Below are 20,794 nucleotides of genomic sequence, written 5' to 3' on the forward strand. Positions count from 1 at the left end.
TGTAATTTGTGCTCACTTGCATAGACCTGGCGAATTTAGCGTGGTGAAAGGGCAGCAGTGTTCCGGGGGTGTGGGTGCTTCGGGCGATAATGTTTGTAGTAAACAAATGCATTGGCGGCGTGAGTGTGGAAGGGAGGCATCTTTGTCTGTCAGTAACCTATGCTTGGTGAAATACTGTGTCCCTCACACAGACAAATTCCTGTGTGTTTATTAACCTTGTAAAGGTTAAGGAATAAAAAGCACAAAGTGTGTGTATTTCAAGTTTGCCCAAGAAGTCCTTTTCCCTAATATCTAGGCCTACATACCACATGTTTAATAGAATACGGTAGCTAGAATACTGTAGCTAGCTACTACAACTCTATTCAGAATCTGTTCAAAATATGGGAGTCATCTGGGAGAGCAGCACAGGCCATGTGCTGCATCATGGGTTATACATAATTGATATCCCATCTTTTATGGGATAACAGTTATACGCTTTCTCATGAAGAGGAAAACCTTTTACAATAGCCATAAGTATTTCAGAATATATATACTGTGTGTGTGTGTGTGTGTGTGTGTGTGTGTGTATATATATATATATATTCTTCCTTCTGAAGGTGCATTTTAAATTAAAGTCAGGGGTGAATAACCTGGAAGTGACCAGTGTGGTGACACAGATAGTATAATTACTCCCCCATGCCCAGGCCTCCACTGCAAATAAGACTGTGTATTAGAAGGAACATATTTTGAATGTCAACTTCACAGTACAATCTAAACACTTTCTCAACAGGAATCGGATCGTAAAAACCGCTCTGTGGAGCCTCATGAATGCCCACTGAAATGTGTGTGTATGTTTATATATACACACACATATAAATAGACATCTCCACTCTTTGAATTCTCTCTCTAGGTCGTCCTCAGACGAGCCCTCCATCTTCGCTTCAGAATGAGCATTGTACTGCTATTAAATAGCTAGTAGGTATAGGTACTAATCTTTGGTTGAGCATCTCTCTGTTTGCTGTAGCTCAATGGGATGTTGGTGGCTGCCGAGTTATAGGTTTGGTTTCAGAATGGAGGGATATGAGGGTAGTAGGGGATAACAAATGGCTCCCGACAACTTCAGCTGCTAATCTCATTATTGACATCTTCTCTCTCTCTCTCTCACACACTCACACACACGTTTGCTTTCCCATTTGTCTGTTATATATTACGAATAATGCATGCCACATACTCCCTGGGGAAAGCAATGAAGTGACCCAGAGAAAGGAGGGGGGGCGGGTGTAGTCGACAGAGTGAATGTGTGTGAATGTGCGTGGGGGGGGGGGGGGGGGGAGTGGGATTGTAGTGACAGATTGAGTGATGTGAAAGGTCAAGAGAGCAAAGGTGTGACGTTTCTGTAGTAGTATGATGTCATGAACTAGTTTCCTAGGTAAGGATGGAAGTTATCCACTTTAAAGGAGAATTCCATACTAAAAGGCTTTCTTACCTTTCTTTGTAGTCGTTACGTCCCCACCAAAGAGGTCCAGGTGTTATTTTGTACAAAAGCTCCTTATTGGCTATTTCCCCTACCATAAGCCCTAAATGAATTGCATTGAATTAAATGGGGCTATGGGGTGTTGTGCTAATTCGCTTATTTCCATTGCTCAAAATTATAATTTCTTTGTATATATCCTCTCTTCATAATGTAAATAATAACCCAAGCGGCACACTTTACTACTTCTTTCGATGGAAATAAGCGAACTAGCATAACACCCCATAGCCCCATTCAATTCACATTCAATGCAATGCAATTCATTGAGGGCTTATGGTAGGGAAAATAGCCAATAAGGAGTTTTTGCACAAAAAACACCTGGACCTCTTTGGTGGGGACGTAACGACTACAAAGAAAGGTAAGAAAGCATTCTAGCATGGAATTCTCCTTTAACCACTGAGGCAAAAAATTGCTTTTCTTCTAAAATCTGTAAACTGTATATATATATATATATATATATATATATATATATAATCAGTATATATATTTTTTCTCCTATAATGACATGCCCAATATTGGGAGGCCTGGGTTAAAGGGGTTAAATAGGTTTACTAAACCTGAATATGAGACCATCAGATAATCAAAACAGCATATTAAATCACTTAACTATTATTAGTTATACAATACTGTGCCAGAAAACGTTTTGTTTTGATTATTGATTGATATATTGATTGCTATGGTGTTGTTGTTCGCTTGCAGGGGTTTCTCTGTCTCTCCACTCTCCAGCTCTTTATAACAGAACATTTTCAGGTCGGATAACCATTTTATCCAATCAGGAGAGTTAACTCACAGGATTGAGTGAATTTGGAAATGATTAAAACCAAAAGTTTATCAGTTAGGAACTAGAACACTATAAAACTGAAGCTGAATATTTTAGTCTCGTATGATTGGATGAAATTGTCAACACACCTGACATTTTCTCTTTAGTAAAGAACAAATACTGAACAAATACTCCAAAGATTAGGTCTAGGCTACTATATCTGAATATAGAGCAATAACTTTCTAACAATAGGGTCTACACTTTTAGCTTTAGACAAAACAAATATTATATTGCTTCATACCTTTAAGAAAATTGAGTGAGACTCGGGTGAGTCTTCTTCTGGCTGTTTCATGCAGAATGAAAGATTTGGGTTGGTTGAGTTAATTGGCTCATTCACAACAAAATAATGACACCCACAGATGAGTAGGCTAATCAATGCATAGTTTATCTTTATCATATAACAGTAAATTGTGAAGGCTACATTGTAAATAAAACAGTCTAGGTGATATAAAAATTAAATGATGAACAGGGAGTGAAATCAGTTTGTATGGATCTTTCTTAGGTAAAAAGTGTGACATTGCAATGCATTGAATATTTTTTTTTTGATCTGTGAAGTGAGATGTAGGGTAAAAGTTGCTCTAGAAAGGTCAAACCATTGCAACAAAGAGTAGCCTAGGCTATATTGAGTGATCGCCTTGTATTCATACAGCTAAAAGCTACTTGCAATCACAATTTAGGCTACCGTTTATGCTACAATAGGCTACAGTATAGCTTTAAATTCCTCTAAATACCTGAATGAAAACAGCACACATTGCTGTGGGGAAAATGGAGAACAGAAACATTCATTACTCTATCCAGTGTGTGGATATAGCATAGCATCCACGACGTGACACGTCCAAAAAAAAAACTAATTCGTGTCCATTTAGACAGTGTGTCCCGGGTTAGTTAAGAGAGAGTTCGTGATTGTGTAAAAGCTGGTTAAATCATCACTTCTCCCTCTGCATGCGGAACACTGCAGCCCGGCAGCATGTCCTGTCCCTCGCGTCCAGTCCAGTCCACCCAGAGTCTCCAAACTCCATGTGTGGGATCATGTCTTTTTCTCATTACCGAAGAGGAATCCGCTCGATGCTACCGATCGATCCTGACGTATGGTCATCCTAACCTTGGAGCGCACTAGCGCAGTCGGTGCGGTTGGGAACCACCGCGCTGCTGTTGACAACGTTATTGCCGGTATGCGTGTCCGGCTGCCAGAAGAATACATAATAAATCACCAGGATGAAAGCCGCCACTGACACGCAGAAGAAATAGGCAATCGCCATCGCCACTTTCACCCAGATCTTACTTGACATGTTGGCATGTTTCACCCGCTGCTCGCCGGGGTAGCTCGGCCTCCGTTTCATGTCCCCGTTCTGCTTCCCCGTGGCTGTAGCCGTAGTGGTCACGGTGACTTTGCTCGCCGCTTTCATCCTTAATTCCTTATACGAACTATGGTGGCAAAAATGTTATCCGCGAATGATCCCAATATAGTCTTTTAAGTGTTGTCAGCTCATTTGAGAGACGCCAAGCGGAGCTCGCCAGATGTGTCCCGCTGCCCAAAGCCCAGATAAGATGTGCCGCACAGCCTGCACTGTTGACAAGCCTGGCTGTCACTGCATGCTCACCTCAACGCGGGACGGGGGGGAAACTGGAACACCTTCTATGCCTGCAAGTCCTCGGTGCGCATCTGGCTGGCAAGTGGCAATTTAATTGTAGGCAAGGCTGTTTCTGCTATCAGATAGGGAGGGGTTACGCGTACGGCATCACGCAACGATTGGGTTGTATAGTTTTGGTTGGAGGAACGTCCCACACAAGACAGGAGGTAGTCAGACAGGCCTATTTAAATCTGTCTCACTATAAATTGCATTCCCTCAGTTTTGTCCTTGAGGTGGGCCAGTCACCCCCACACCAAAAGACCCTGGAGCTACTACTGATGAGTGATGACTCATTAATCCAGATCCGTTGGACCACTCAAAAATAAAAAGGGACCCACAAGGCTGTGGCTTATAGTTAATGGGCTCTCTACCCCCAATGCACAGTAGCATATAAGCTACAATAATGCAGTGAAGAGGCTCTCTAACCCCCAATGCACAGTAAACTACAATAATGCAGTGAAGAGACTAGAGGAAAAAGCAATCCTATTTCTGTCCTGCATCGCCCAAGGTTGAATCCATGCACAAGACATTAAAAGCCAGGACCACTCTCTCTAGGCATTATGTGTTGGACATTCAATTTGTGCATGATGCAGAAAGATATTAAGACAGACTCTTAAACACACACACAAACCAGCTATAAGAGACCATGAGTAAAACATTTATTGAGTAAGATAAAGAAAAGAAAAACTGAGAACAAAACAAAAACATGCTATACATTTCGCAATTCATGAGCTGTACAAATATGGGGTCCATCTCTTTGACGTGTGTAAATAAAAAGCATTGAAGTAATGAATGAATTTGATCAGATAAAAAGCAATTTTTTTTGGATCATACAAGTCCTCATTACAAAAGGCAAAACTTTACATTTCTCAGTAAAATTTCGCTCATCAAATGGGAAGACATACGGTTGTATACAGTCTTAAATACAATCACAAAGTCATCAAGCCAACGAAGAAAGCAAAATATGCAAACAATGGCCTACAAAAAAGAAATTACTTTTCATTGTCATAGACCATAAACTTAAAAACTGTGGAATGTTCAGTTACATTTAAAAACTATACATATTGCATTTCCTCAAAATTCATTTGATAGAACACAAAATATTAAAGCATCCAATTTAGTATATCCATAGTGCCCCACACAAACAGACAGGAACTACCTTTGAGTGTTTTAACCACTCAAACCCCAGCATCCATATTATGGGGTGAACATTAGCCAAAAATAGCAGATCTGCAAGCTCACAATGCATTACAATCTGCTATTTTTGATGAAGAGATTTGGTGTAGATCGAGGAAAAACAGTGCACCATGTACAGTGCAACTCAGGTCCGTTTTACTATTAACCCATTCTGACCGGGCACCCATTTTGGTGTTGGCATCATGTCATGCTTTAGCTATTGAAAAATAGCAGATCTACAAGCTCATATCGCGCCACCGAGTGGCGCGATACGAGCTTGTAGGTCTGCTATTTTTGAAAGAAATTGAAGAACGACTGACATTTTTAGAATCTGATCTCAGGTCAGAATGGGTTCATCAGACCAGTGTGTGTCCGGCGGAAACCTGGTATGAATCTGATCTCAGGTCAGAATGGGTTAAAGGTCAGAGCCAGGCCATGATTAATACAACTATAAAAACACCATACTATACTATTCCCATCTGTAAACACAAAAGATAATTTTCTGCAGCATGTAGAACATGAACTGCACCATGGCTTTGTAAGGCAGCAGACCAAACAAATCTAAGACCAAGCATTTTGCAAACGCTTTAGACTCAAATTTAAGGTTTTGGCCTGTTGAGGTATGAGGAACACGCGTTTCATTACAAAATGCCAAAAATTCATTTGTAGTCTTGCATATAGCCAGAAAATCAGAGATCTCGGCCTACCGATTCGTCTAGGCCTATATGGAAATCTAAATCCAATGACTGGGCATGGATACTAGAAAAAACAAACGGTAACAAACCTATGCCCACTGTGTTGAAATTAACAAATCCTGATACCACCCCATATGAAGGAACGCTCTCAAGTCTTTACATTGCTCCTGTGATTATATCATTTTTAAAATTTACGAATGACTCCCATCAAGTTTTAGCACATACTGAGTTTAGATGTCACCAGTCGTATAAGTGGGTGGAAGTCTCTGATCAGGTGGTTACTCAAGACTAATGCATTTGAGATGATTTGTTACTTTACTCCTTTGCACTTTGTAAGAAAGCGGTGCACAAATGCATTGATCTACATTTCAAAAGTAGAGATTATCATGACTTCATACTCATACTATTTTGAAAAGGTCTTTAGGTCTAAAAGAGAAATAGCCAATAACATTTGGGCTTTTTATTTTCATTTTCAAATGGTTCCCATCTCACTATGGAATGAAGCTCTTCCAAGTTTGGTTAATAACTTGATCCTTTGAGAGACTACTCGTTGCACATCCAATATTAAAAAAAAAGAGAAATCTTGATAGATGGACATGATTGATTCTTCTGTACAAGTGGCTTCTTAACAGTCACAAAGCATCAGAACCACAAAATCAATGAGCCTGATTCATACTTGGCACATGATGGCTTCACCATGCGACAGAGCATAAATTAGGCTTAGCTCCTATATATTATTTAGCGATTATCGAAATGCTGATTGAGAGAATAGCATTCCTACAATTTGAATTGCTGCAGTGCATGTTTGGTATTCTGATCAGATACAGATGAAATGTAACTCCTGCTGAAATTGCTTTCATCTTTTTCGTACAAGTTATGAATGCCAATGTCGGAAGAGAATCCGTTTAATTATTCTGCGACACAGACAGCAAGCCTGTACAGCTTGCCATAAAATTATAGTTTTAAAATAAAGTATACCATCACACTGTTTACACTACAGCAGTTAAATGTATACCTGCACATTCAGGCTAGAGAATGATCATTTTGACATTTGACTAAAGATGTGTGACAATGTCTTCAGCCATTTTAATGGGATCATAGTAGGGGGAAACGGATTGGGGGATAATGTATCTCCACCAATCCGTTTCCCTCACTGTCATTTGACAGTTTCAAGAAAAATGAATCAAACAGTTGCGTTTGATGAACTAAGAAAATTGTTTCGTGTCTAAATATCCTACAAAAACCAATCAAAAGCCATAAAAATGAAACCAAAGAACAAAATTGAGTTAATTGACATTGTCACAGTAATGGTGAAATGAGTCTCTTAAAATTGATCAAATTTAGTCTGACTGCGATGACATAACACTGGTAATCGGAAGATGTCCACCTGCTCCACTGATGACAGTTTGAGCCAGGCATTCCTGAAAATATTTAAAAACTAAATCTTAAGATAATTTAATTTTGATATTCAATAGTTTTTGGGTTTCTACTTTCTTGGGTACTTTTTTCTGAAGGCTATATTTCACAGTGCAAGAAAGTAAATCATTTTCTCAAGTCAGTCGATTTTCTAAATCACTTGATTTTCTAGAAAGATCTATGGCTGAGTAGGAAATCCAGACATCTCATTGTAAAGAATCCAACACGATAAAGGTTTTTGATGCCCCTTATAACCCCACAAATTGCAATGTATATCTTTTCTGATGCCCAGCGCTAGACGGAACGGGCCAGAACACAGTTGTGGCCAGGCTGGCAGTGAGCAAAGCCACGGCCACAGGGCTCTGAGTGTAGGAGAAAGCTAGAACAGTGGTCGGCTCAAGATGTAGTGTCCCGATCATGATTGTGTATTTGTCTTCTTTATCTCTGATGGTCACTCCAGTAACATATAGTTGTGGATGTCTTCAACTGCCTCATCATTTTCTCCTTCTCCGTCTCTATTCACCCTTCCATCCCTCCATCCACTATGGACACATTAGCAGTGTGATTCAATGTGCTTCCCTGCAGCCTTCAGCCTGTTGACAAAAAAATAATAGGGAGGTGGTGGTGGGGTCACACACTGTGTGCTCTGTGTGCCATTATGTCTCCTTTTGTTTTGTGTAAGAGAACAAAACCCCCTTACAGTATCTTTGACTGCTAATGTTGTCAGCATGTGTGGCAGATGGGACGGCCTGATTGAGCCTTCTCTAATGAGATAATAATACACACTATTACACAGTAATCAATTAACACATTCCCTGCGTTTTCGAATAAAACCGTAGCCTGCCAAAGACGAGTATAGGCCATAGGGCCAAACCAGTGCTCAGGGGACCTGATGAAGGCCATAGGGCCAAACCAGTGGTCACCACTTTTTCCTCTTTTTAACTCAACTGAACGGAGTGCCTTGGATCCTTTTTAAGTTCGACTGACTTCCTCACTCTGATGTTACACAAAAGGCAGGGACCTCGTTGACCAATAATACACAGTATTTGGGAACGAAACTCTTCAAATATTGACTGACGTGTCTTACTGAATCCCGTTTTTGGCGTTTGGGGGGTTTTGAGCTGTTGTAATTAAGACATGATTCACTTCCTGCTATCCACTCAAGGTCAGACACCATTCTCCATCAGAGCTTCAGAAAAGTTAATTTGATCAAGACTTCAGCCTCTATTCTATCTGTACCATCATCTGGCCAACCAGGCCGCAGCTAATTTCCTCTGAAAAAGCTTTTAAAGACCTAATTGTGCCTGTAATTCTCCTCATTTCCTGTCTACACCCTTGATGAGCTGTACACACGACCACACACTCATCATAATGTGCACTCTCTCTCTCTCTCTCTCTCTCTCTCTCTCTCTGTCATTTGATCTCATCTTACTTCTACTGCCTGTTGTAAGGCCCAAACAATCGGAGGACAAATGCCATGAAAGTGAGGATTAAGTCCAATAATAAGCTTACCATTAGGCTTAATTAGGACAATCAGTAGCAGAAATACAATCTACATTACGTGTTCAGGTGCTGAGGGAACACATAAAGCCAAGCTTGTGTGAGTGAGCTACTGTACAGAGACACAGTGAAGTAATGTGCTCCAGAAGCTATAAGACATGGAGTGCAGTGCATACTCCAGTGCAGTGGTCGCTACAGTAAGTCTATACTGGTTATGGTGATTGCAGTAGCAATGAATACATTGATGGGCAGTATCACAAGATCATCAACAAGCAATTTGTGCAATCAAAGGTCTATGAAGCTGTGTGTGTGTGTGTGTGTGTGTGTGTGTGTGTGTGTGTGTTGTGTGTGTGTGTGTGTGTGTGTGGAGACAATCATCTGGTCAAAATGAGACATTGAAGTTGAAAGAAAGAAAAGAAAGACCACGGCACGTACTGCAGGCAAGGCAATCAAAATAAGCATATCACCAGTGTTGGGCAGAAACCTTGTATCTCCATATTATATCTTAAAAAAAAATGTTTTATAAATTAATGCCTTATTTTATACTTCACTGTTTGACGGTGTTACACAAAAATAGTGAAAATAGCCATTCGGTATATATCTTTTTTAAATTGGAAAGTGGTTACTTTTTAACCAATTTAAGGTATCAATAACTTGTGACTAAATAACAACGACACTGGATGCATTGGTAACGCATGTTAAAAAAATAATATATATCAATTTCCTTTAAAGTAATGGATGCAATAAACATACAAGGTTTCTGCCCAACAGCAATGACATTTTCCTGTAATACGACTAGTTTCAGTTATGAGTGATTGAGTGAGTGGGAAACATCCAAGGAGAAGAGGGCAGTTTTGTGGTTGGCAAGTGGTGAGTCAGCCAGTCAGAAGATGAGTGAGGAAGTGGTGAGTCAGCCAGTCAGAAGATGAGTGAGGAAGTGGTGAGTCAGCCAGTCAGAAGATGAGTGAGGAGTGAGTCAGCCAGTCAGAAGATGAGTGAGGAAGTGGTGAGTCAGCCAGTCAGAAGATGAGTGAGGAAGTGGTGAGTCAGCCAGTCAGAAGATGAGTGAGGAAGATGAGTCAGCCAGTCAGAAGATGAGTGAGGAAGTGGTGAGTCAGCCAGTCAGAAGATGAGTGAGGAAGTGGTGAGTCAGCCAGTCAGAAGATGAGTGAGGAAGTGGTGAGTCAGCCAGTCAGAAGATGAGTGAGGAAGTGGTGAGTCAGCCAGTCAGAAGATGAGTGAGGAAGTGGTGAGTCAGCCAGTCAGAAGATGAGTGAGGAAGTGGTGAGTCAGCCAGTCAGAAGATGAGTGAGGAAGTGGTGAGTCAGCCAGTCAGAAGATGAGTGAGGAAGTGGTGAGTCAGCCAGTCAGAAGATGAGTGAGGAGTGAGTCAGCCAGTCAGAAGATGAGTGAGGAAGTGGCGAGTCAGCCAGTCAGAAGATGAGTGAGGAAGTGGTGAGTCAGCCAGTCAGAAGATGAGTGAGGAAGATGAGTGAGTCAGCCAGTCAGAAGATGAGTGAGGAAGTGGTGAGTCAGCCAGTCAGAAGATGAGTGAGGAGTGAGTCAGCCAGTCAGAAGATGAGTGAGGAGTGAGTCAGCCAGTCAGAAGATGAGTGAGGAAGTGGTGAGTCAGCCAGTCAGAAGATGAGTGAGGAAGTGGTGAGTCAGCCAGTCAGAAGATGAGTGAGGAAGTGGTGAGTCAGCCAGTCAGAAGATGAGTGAGGAAGTGGTGAGTCAGCCAGTCAGAAGATGAGTGAGGAAGATGAGTCAGCCAGTCAGAAGATGAGTGAGGAAGTGGTGAGTCAGCCAGTCAGAAGATGAGTGAGGAAGTGGTGAGTCAGCCAGTCAGAAGATGAGTGAGGAAGTGGTGAGTCAGCCAGTCAGAAGATGAGTGAGGAAGTGGTGAGTCAGCCAGTCAGAAGATGAGTGAGGAAGAGTCAGCCAGTCAGAAGATGAGTGAGGAAGTGGTGAGTCAGCCAGTCAGAAGATGAGTGAGGAAGTGGTGAGTCAGCCAGTCAGAAGATGAGTGAGGAAGAGTCAGCCAGTCAGAAGATGAGTGAGGAAGAGTCAGCCAGTCAGAAGATGAGTGAGGAGGACGTCAACAGAGGTAGTCATGGTACCCCAGTCTTACCCTACAATACTACCCTGCCTCGGGCAGCTCCGTAGACGACACCAAGGAAATAATACTGGACAATTATCTGATGCCGTTGGTAATGGATGCATCTTTAAGTTTTTTCCTATATGGATGCACTGCAGTACTTTTGGCACTGCCGACATGTTAACCCATTCTGATCTGAGATCAGATTCATACGAGGTTTCCACTGGACACACACTGGTCTGATTAACCCATTCTGACCTGAGATCAGATTCTAAAAATGTCAGTCGTTCTTCGATTTTTCAAAAGATAGCAGACCTACAAGCTCGTATCGCGCCACTCGGTGGCGCGATATGAGCTTGTAGATCTGCTATTTTTAAATAGTTAAAGCACGACATGATGCCGACACCAAAATGGGTGCCCGGTCAGAATGGGTTAAAGGTTTAGTATCGTGTTAAGGTTCAGAATCGTGATATTTAAGTAGAGGCACTGAGGTATCATCCAACTCTCTGCAGTACACAGAATAAAAAACAAAACGAAAAAAAAAGAATCAAGTCTGATTTTCTCCCTTCTTTCTGGTAATCATTCACATATTGGTCCTTAAATGTGCATCAATGTCCAAGACATCAGTGAAACACAAAGATGGGGCCGAGTAGGACTGCACAATGTATAAATTCAGATATTGTGAGTTTTCACAATGAATAGCCATGCTAATGCAAGATTTAAATGTCTCACCATTTACATACCGGCAGAAGGCATCTTGCAAATTTGCGTTTAAATCCTGATCAATGATCATGACCACAATATCTTGCTAAAAGCAATTAGGCTTTTAACCCATTCTGAACGGGCACCCATTTTGGTGTTAGCATCATGTTATGCTTTAGCTATTGAAAAATAGCAGATCTACAAGCTCATATCGCGCCACCGAGTGGCGCGATACGAGCTTGTAGGTCTGCCATTTTTGAATAATCGAAGAACGACTGACATTTTTAGAATCTGATCTCAGGTCAGAATGGGTTAATCAGACCAGTGTGTGTCCAGTGGAAACCTCGTATGAATCTGATCTCAGGTCAGAATGGGTTAACAGAACAGAAGCCATATCCATGCAGCCCTAGACCTTGGTGAAGCAGGGAGCAGGCCATGTACTACCAGTACGGTCACATGCTTTTAACCCATCAACGACAAGACAAGGACAGAAACGGAAGCAAAGTGCTCACAGTCAAACAGGCAGTTCTGAAGGAAGAAGGGGCATGGCATTACCAGTGAAGCTACAGCTAAGGGGCAGAGTTAGGGCCGATTCATACTCCTATTTTAAAGCCGAATAAAAGTCGGTTCGGCGCTGTAGAGCCTACAATTTGACGTCATTTGAGGTTCGGGGGGGGGGGGGGGGGGTACCGTCCTAAAGTTGGCTCTTCGGTGCTACTGAAAAATTCTGACGAGCCGAAATCATTTCGGCACTACAGCGCCGAAACAGCGCTAAAATAGGAGTATGAATGGGCCCTTAGTAGTGCTTTCAGTTCATTTTTAGGGAGAGGAGGCAGCAGGGAGGAAGTGAAAGCTGTATACAAATATATAAGTATGCGTGCAGTTTTCAAACATGCCACATGTTGTATATTCACAGTATTCAGAGGAACACACAGAAGCAGCAAAAAAAAGAAACAGCCGAAACAAACAAAATGGTAGAAAAAATTAAAAATAAAGCGAAAACGGGTGTGAAAGGTCAGTTAGGTCAGGTGTAGAAGGGTGGAAGGAGTCAGGTACTTTTTACGGTATAAGTCACCGTTGCAAAGTCGCTGATGTGGACCGCACCTGAGGATGTCTGCTCCGAGCTCTCTGATGTTTCTGCTGCCGGATCAGGCCCCACAGAGGCAGAGGACTCAGCGGTGGTGGTGGAGGTCATGGTTGGGTTCACTTCTGCAGGCTCATCAGAGGAGGTGTTCTGCTCGGCTTCCACCACTACTGGAGAGGAGGAGGTAGGTGCTGGGGGAGAAGGGGAAGTGGTGTCTGGAGGGTGTTTGTGTGTGTGTGGGGGAAGGGGGGGGGGCATTAGAAAGGGAAGGAGAGGGAAACAGATAGTTTAGATAGATTAATTGGATCATCTACTGTATGATGATTTAAAGGGGCTCCACCATGAATGTAAAATCAAATGTATTATATAAATGTTTCCCTTTAATAACGGAAGCCTAAACAACAACTCACATTCATTTTCATCTCTCTCAGGAAACTATTCCAAGCCATTTCATCTACCATACCAAAAATGTCCTCCTCACCACTTATCCCCGCCCACCTGGGTCTCGGTGGGTGGAGGGAGGGGGCATTGAACTGTCGTGGGAGGAGGTGGACAGTGGCGAGAGTAAAAAAAAAGAAGCGAAACGTGTTGAAGTCGAAACTTGAGATAAGGTGGAAATTCTTCACGATGCAAATACAGATGTAGTGCCCTGCATAATTTTGCTAAATGTTGTTTACAATTTTAGAACCCTGCTACAGATGTGTTACATTTATTTCTATTACTTTTCAATTTATATTGCTGTTTGTTCATGGTAGAATTGTTATTGTGTGTCAATCAACCTGAGCCAACCTATGGAGAACAAGAGGGGGTGGGACTTAAATAAGTTTCTGCAGATTAAAGTCCTGTTGCCTATCAGAGGGTATAGCCACAAGCTTTGTGTTCAGTTTGGTTTTTTTGTTGATTAGAACTGTGAAGAAAAACGGAGTTTGTATGTTCAGTAAGATGTCCATCACCAGCAGTGTAACCAAATGAATGCTACGCTAAGCTAAAAACAAGCAGAGCTGTCCACAAACACTGGAGAATGCAGGAGGAGAAGTGTGTTGGAACTATATATGTTCTTGCACCAAGTTTCGAGTGAGTATGATCACCACAGTATTGTATGCGAGAACTAAACATGTAGATAGAATGTTCATTAGTGTGTGGGTTTTTCCTGTTAAAGGAGAATTCCATGCTAGAATGCTTTCTTATCTTTCTTACCTTTCTTTGTAGTTGTTACGTCCCCACCAAAGAGGTCCAGGTGTTTTTTTGTGCAAAAACTCCTTATTGGCTATTTCCCCTACCATAAGCCCTCAATGAATTGCATTGCATTGAATGGGAATTGAATGGGGCTATGGGGTGTTATGCTACTTCGCTTATTTCCATCGAAAGAAGTAGTAAAGTGTGCCGCTTGGGATATTATTTACATTATGAAGAGAGGATATATACAAAGAAATTATAATTTTGAGTGATGGAAATAAGCGAATTAGCACAACACCCCATAGCCCCATTCAATTCAATGCAATTCATTTAGGGCTTATGGTAGGGGAAATAGCCAATAAGGAGCTTTTGCACAAAAAAACACCTGGACCTCTTTGGTGGGGACGTAACAACTACAAAGAAAGGTAAGAAAGCCTTTTAGTATGGAATTCTCCTTTAATATAGTGTGCTTCAGGACATTGCTGCACCATTGCTGACAATAAAGGTGCTCAAAGCTTGCCACCGCATGCACACAAAGTGGTGCATTTGAGTCTGTCTACAGCACACTTTCACCTGGAACTAGAAGTTTCAAGCTTGGGACACTGAAGCATCTGTTTATGTGTTCTAAAGGAACTGTTGAGTACAGACCATCCATCTAAATGAGCTCCAACAGCGCGCCAACGTCTGGTACCATAAACTGAGTAAATCAAACCCGGGGTATTTTATACTCAGTTTATGGTACCAGACGTTGGCGCGCTGTTGGAGATCATAGGGAAAGAATCCTCAGTTAGATGGATGGTCTGTATTCACAGTTCCTTAGAACACATAAACAGATGCTGCAGTGTCCCAAACTTCTAGTTCCAGGTGAAAGTGTGCTGTAGACAGACTCAAATTCACCACTTTGTGTGCATGTGGACCCTCTGTAGCCTGGTTAATAAACCAGACTAATATCGCACGGACCGTGGGATATTAGTCTGGGGAGGCTCAGCTTGGATTTCATTTCCAGGGGGGGCGGGTTGAAACATTTTCTCTTTGACGCAATTGGTCAGAGCTACTGTCAGTCAAAGGTCTCAAGCATTGAAAGTCACTGTACCAAAGCCCGCCCATATTGCATACCGTGTCCCGATTGGCCGCCCCATTTCTCTGGTGTAGGAAATGGGCGTACAATTGAGCCTCTCCAGACCGTAATCCGCCGACAGGCAATTTTTCTTTGCCAACGGCTGATTCGGTCTGGTTTATTAACCAGGCTAGACCCTCTGTATGCAGTGGCAAGCTTCGAGCACCTTTATTGTCAGCAATGGTGCAGCAATGTCCTGAAGCACACTATATTAACAGGAAAAACCCACACACTAATGAACTTTTACAACAAATGTAAATTTTTTGTTCTGTGGTGATCATACTCACTCGAAACTTGGTGCAAGAACATATATATACTCCAACACACTTCTCAGTGTTTGTGGACAGCTCTGCTTGTTTTTAGCTTAGCCGAGCATTCATTTGGTTACACTGCTGGTGATGGACATCTTACTGAACATACAAACTCTGTTTTTCTTCACAGTTCTAATCAACATAAAAACCAAACTGAACACACAGCCTGTTGCTACCCTGACCCTCTGATAGGACTAATCTGCAGAAACTTATTTAAACACTTCATGTCCCCGTTTGTCCACTAATTTTCTTTCTCCAGTCTCTCTCTCAGCGCAGCTACACCTTAGCGCACAGCTGCAGACAGAAGAAGCTGACGCCCAACGTCATTCCGGCTTTTTAGACAGCTCAGCTGGTGGATGGAAAAGAAGCTCCACCTCCGCGGCTGACTGACGCGACTGACAGATTCCCGGAAACCCGCGGTTACCGCTTTCCACTCCGCAGTAATTTAACTTCGCGTTTGTAACCAAAATGGACCCGGCCGACTCGGTTGACTTTATTTAACATAATTCCTGCTGCTATTTGTGAGCATTAAAATTAGCTCACATGTCTCTACAAAGGGCTTGTATGTTGCAGGATCCCTTTGGTGGATCTGTGAAAGCTCGGGAAGGACACGGTGAATTTCCTTATTTTATTATCTTCACCAGCCACCTTACATCGGCTATAAAGATGGCCAAATCAACCAAGGTCCCTGTATAGTGTAAGTGTATTGCCTACATTTTATATCTCTAATCTTTACTACCGTGTCCCCTGTCCCGAGCTGGCAAAAATGTATATGCACAAACGTACACATTATTTTTGGTCAGCGGAACGTCTCGTCGACCCACATAAATATAGTCCATCCACTTGTTCCAATGTCCTCGTCCTTAGTTGGGATAATATGGAGTCTAGAAACTTGTAGTTATTCAACAGCCTAAAACAGCACTAAAATGACTATAAACAATGGTGGTCGATCCATGCATACCAATGACTTTGTCTTAAAAGGGTGGGTGGAGGCAAAGTTAAAAGTGGGACCGACTATTCAAATTGGTCTCCGAATCTGAAAATCACAGATTTCTCAATGAAGGTCTGACGGTTTAAAAAATTTACTTTTTCAAATTCATGGTGGAGCCCCTTTAAAATACCATTAATACTCCAAGTCTGTACTAATTATTACCTACTGTAAATATCTGAGCAAATCCTAAAATCTAATTTTGCATGATGTTCACTGGTAATAGTTGTGTTTTCAATAGCAAAGCATGATGGGAGTCATGGGACTTATATTTAGACTTGCATGTCTAAACTGTGTCGATATTGAATTTGATCATTTATATATTTCTTACCCTGCGGAAGAGCAGAAGGTGGTGTGTCGCCTTCTGCAGTCGTGATAACCACAGGTTCTGGCACCTCAGAGGGGGTGGGATCAGAAACCGGAGTGGCGGGAGGAGGAGAAGGGGGAGGATGGGGGTCTTCAGTGGGTTCTGGTTCTGATACCGTCACAGTGGCGGGAGGAGGAGAATGGGAGTCTTCAGTGGGGGCTGGTTCTGGTTCTGATACCGTCACAGTGGCGGGAGGAGGAGAAGGGGGAGGATGGGGGTCTTCAGTGGGTTGAATGGGTTCTGGTTCTGATATCGTCACAGTGGCGGGAGGGGGAGAAGGGGGAGGACGGGGGTCTTCAGTGGGGGCAGAGTCTGGTTCTGGTTCCGATACGGTCACACTCGGCCGGGCTTCAGACTGAGCTGGATCGGTGGGGCGCGCCACAGCTGGGGAGGCGATATTTGCAGAGGGGAACAAGGGAGGACGACGACAAGGTGGGAAAGGAGAGGCACGGCGGAGCGAGGGATTTGATTAAACAGGTGAGTGAGTATGGCAGGCAAAGGAGAGGAGGGAGGGAGACATCATGGGAGTCGTTAGTAAGTGAGGAAAAGAGAGCATGGTGAGTAGGAGAAAAGAGGAAAGAAAGGAGAAGAGAAGTTAAGAGACAACAATACAGAAGAGCTACATTTCAGACAGAATTTCCCTTTTTACAGCCCACTTTCCATTTGTGGTTATATGGATCGCAGTAAACAGAGAACAGTGAGATGCAAAAGAAAGGAAAAGTATTCCGAGATAAAGAAAAGAACAGATAAGAGAGACAATTGGCATGTTAAAGGGATATTTCACTTTCAAACATGTTTGGGGTCATTTTTTTAACGTATGTCATGTACAATAATAAACCATGTAAATATATTCCTTATATAGACAAACTTGTGTCTTGCAGGCCTGTATTAGTCAAATCACTGTCACACACCTGTGTCTGCTTCCGTCTCAGACTCCGTAGACTTTGTGGGGCTCTCTGCCTCTTCCTGCCTCTTGGCCTGAGGGGTGCCGTCCGCAGAGCTAGTGGACTTTGGCGGGCTCTCAGAGTCAGCACCGCTCCGCGGGGACTGCATCTCCATCTCCTCGGCCCAGTTTGACACAGGCTGGTGGCCTCCCAGCGGGGAGAAGGGGCTGAGGGGCTTGGCTACCACACCTTCTGGGGACTCTTGTACCGCCGACGGAGAAGGGATGTGGACCGTGGGCCTGGGAATCCGCTTCTCCTTCGGGCTGCTGGCCGAGAGGTTGGATGGAGGAGAGGCCGGGGAGGTGTCCTCGCTAGAGGCTGCTTTCTCCTTTCCCGTGTCTTTCTTTTCGTCGGCTCCGGAGTCGTCGGTGCATTCTCCTTCGTCGGAGCTGCTCTCTTCTCCATCACTGGCGTCCTCCCACTCCTCGTCCTCGTCTTCTCCATCTGCATATTTCTCCTCTCCTGCCTGTGTGGACTGACAGAACATAGGATTGAATGAGTGTAGCATAGAAAACGTTTGGTACCCGACTGTTACTGAGAGATAAGGTTAAGTCAAACAGACTGCAAGAAATTAAGATTGTGCAACCAGACAAATATTTCATATTAAAAAAAAAGGCTGTTTCAAATACCAAATGATTTGATCAGGTGATCCAACATATATTTACCAAACAGGGAGCCGTTTACTTTATACTGGGTTACAAATATGTAAGATGTATCGTCTACTGTAACTCGATGAATAGAGGACGACCAGGGTCAGAGGTCAAAGGTAACACTCCAATTGGGAGGAAAAACTAAATATGTGTTCCAAGTGAGTGAACTTCATAGCCAAACTCAAATACGCCCAATTTCCACAATCGCTCACGCCTTAGTTTCCGACTCCGAGCGAGGACAGGATTAGATGCGACCCGAGCAGGCTGGGCTGACAGCCACTGCCCACGACTCCTCACATTCCTGCCTACTTGTTCGCTTGCTCCTCCTGCATGTCATGTTCTATATTAGCCCATTCTGACCTGAGATCAGATTCATACGAGTTTCCGCCGGACACACACTGGTCTGATGAACCCATTCTGACCTGAGATCAGATTCTAAAAAAGTCAGTCGTTCTTCGATTTTTCAAAAAATAGCAGACCTACAAGCTCGTATCGCGCCACTCGGTGGCGCGATATGAGCTTGTAGATCTGCTATTTTTCAATAGCTAAAGCATAACGTGATGCTGACACCAAAATGGGTGCCCGTTCAGAATGGGTTAAATAAAGATCAATCCATTACACAATTTGTTACTTCAGTGCAGTTGCTTTGATCACCCGATATTCAATATTATTCATATACTGTATATTATACACGTGCAGGATATGAGCGAGCATATCAAAGTTATGTCGGCTATAAAACATCCCTTTGAAGTCCACAACACGGAACAGCCTTTTCTCCCAGACAGCATAGTCAGTCATGGTTTCCATCTCATGTAGCCCAAGGATATGGTCCAGCCAATAACAAAGCAGACACACACTAGTCAACTCAACACTTCTGGCGAACGGACGAGAACAGGCTCAAGTGTACACTGGTGGTACACTTGGAGAGCTCGCTCTATTTCTCTCTTTGCCTAAAAAAATGGCAACTAAAAAATACGGGGAAGCAGCTTTTTGCTTCTACGGGCCGTCGGCATGGAACAAGCTCCCACTGTGCCTTCGTCAGGCAGCCTCTGTAGACATTTTTAAAGCTCAGCTCAAGACCCACCTCTACAACATTGCTTTTAAATGATCTTTTTATTTTTTGTTATTCACGTCCTCACTGTATTGTATTACTGCTTGTTTTTTTAATGTCGTTGCCTTAGTTTATCTGTTCTTATCTTTGTAACACTGCCTTCTCCTGACTTGACACTGCGTTATTGTCCTATTGTTTTAACTGCATGCCTGTTTTAATGCTGTTTTGTTTTGCTTTTGTTTTTATTATCTTTTTTGCTCTGTAAAGCACTTTGAGCTACATTTATGTATGAAAGGTGCTATATAAATAAAGTTTATTATTATTATTATTATTATTCCCGGTCTCGGATCCTCCAAAAGAGAGTGGAGTGACTCGGTGAGCAAAGATTTATGGTATTGGCATTTGGCTGTGGTGTGATTATCATTTCTGGGATTCAATCCGAATACCTTCGGTGGTGGAGGAGCTTTGACCTTCTCCTCGACCTTCTCCTTCCTCTTGGTCTTCTCCATCGTTGTCTTCTCCTCCATCTTTGTCTTCCCCTCCGTCTTCACCTTATCCTCCATCTCTTTCTCCTCGTCCTGCTTCTCTGCTTCCCAGCGGTTGTCGTGCATGCTGAAAAGAATGGCATCGTTTGACCCGTTTCCCAAAATAATAATAACACTACAGACTTTCAGTCTCGGATGTCTTTCGGTTGCACGCACCCACACACGAATTAAGATGACATACTGTAGGTTCAAAAAAATAAAAAAAATGAATTGGCATGCGAACCCTGGCTGTATAAAATTACCTATAGCTCTGCTTCGGCCCCCGACCCCTCCCACGGCCCCGGTCTCCTCGACCCCGGTCTCCCCGGTCACCCCTGCCCTGGGACAGGAACTCAGCAAACGTTGGTGCCTTGGGAGGTCGCTTATTATCGTCTGGAAAAATGAAAAAAGGGAAATGATGCATGACGGAGGACAAAGAATGTTTTCAATGGAGAGATGAAAACCAAAAAGGAAGGTGTAATTTAACCCATTCTGACCGGGCACCCATTTTGGTGTTGGCATCATGTTGTGCTTTAGCTATTGAAAAATAGCAGATCTACAAGCTCATATCGCGCCACCGAGTGGCGCGATACGAGCTTGTAGGTCTGCTATTTTTGAAAAATCGAAGACACTTTTAGAATCTGATCTCAGGTCAGAATGGGTTAAGGGAAGAAAATGTACGAATAGAAATGAATAGAAACTGATGACAAGGCAATGAAGGCACCCTCTTAGCTCCAGGACATGATCCACCTTTACACTCCTTCCCACACAGATCAGAAACATCCGTCCATCCCATCCCTACGACACCCTGGCCAATGCTCCAGGTGTCCATCCCATCCCTACGACACCCTGGCCAATGCTCCAGGTGTCCTCCTGACATTTGCCTTTGGTCCCCAAACTGTGAAATAACCTTCCCCTCAGTCAGGAATGGCAGTAGGCTATAATTCACTCCATACCAAGCATGTTATTTAGATGGCATGTAGTAGTAGACAGATGCTAGGCTTTGTGATTTACCAGCAACCTAATTACTTTGC

The 20,794-nt window shown here is 43.0% G+C and overlaps 1 protein-coding gene across 1 annotated transcript in view; it reads right to left on the minus strand.

Moving 5' to 3' along the window:
- Positions 1 to 5,556: 5,556 nt before the first annotated feature.
- The window catches only part of ccdc9 (coiled-coil domain containing 9), a 34,204-nt gene continuing 18,966 nt past the window's right edge, over positions 5,557 to 20,794 (minus strand). Inside the window, exons 11-16 of the mRNA XM_083773721.1 lie at positions 20,024 to 20,153; positions 19,683 to 19,848; positions 17,503 to 18,010; positions 16,556 to 16,975; positions 12,653 to 12,847; positions 5,557 to 7,841 (exon numbers count right to left, since the gene is read on the minus strand). Of these exons, the coding sequence (XP_083629847.1) occupies positions 7,837 to 7,841; positions 12,653 to 12,847; positions 16,556 to 16,975; positions 17,503 to 18,010; positions 19,683 to 19,848; positions 20,024 to 20,153 (1,424 nt within the window). The 3' untranslated portion in view covers positions 5,557 to 7,836. The remainder of the gene's footprint in view (positions 7,842 to 12,652; positions 12,848 to 16,555; positions 16,976 to 17,502; positions 18,011 to 19,682; positions 19,849 to 20,023; positions 20,154 to 20,794) is intronic.

Source organism: Protomyctophum parallelum (genome assembly GCF_964188405.1).
Source record: "Protomyctophum parallelum genome assembly, chromosome: 9".
Taxonomy (NCBI): Eukaryota; Metazoa; Chordata; class Actinopteri; order Myctophiformes; family Myctophidae; genus Protomyctophum; species Protomyctophum parallelum.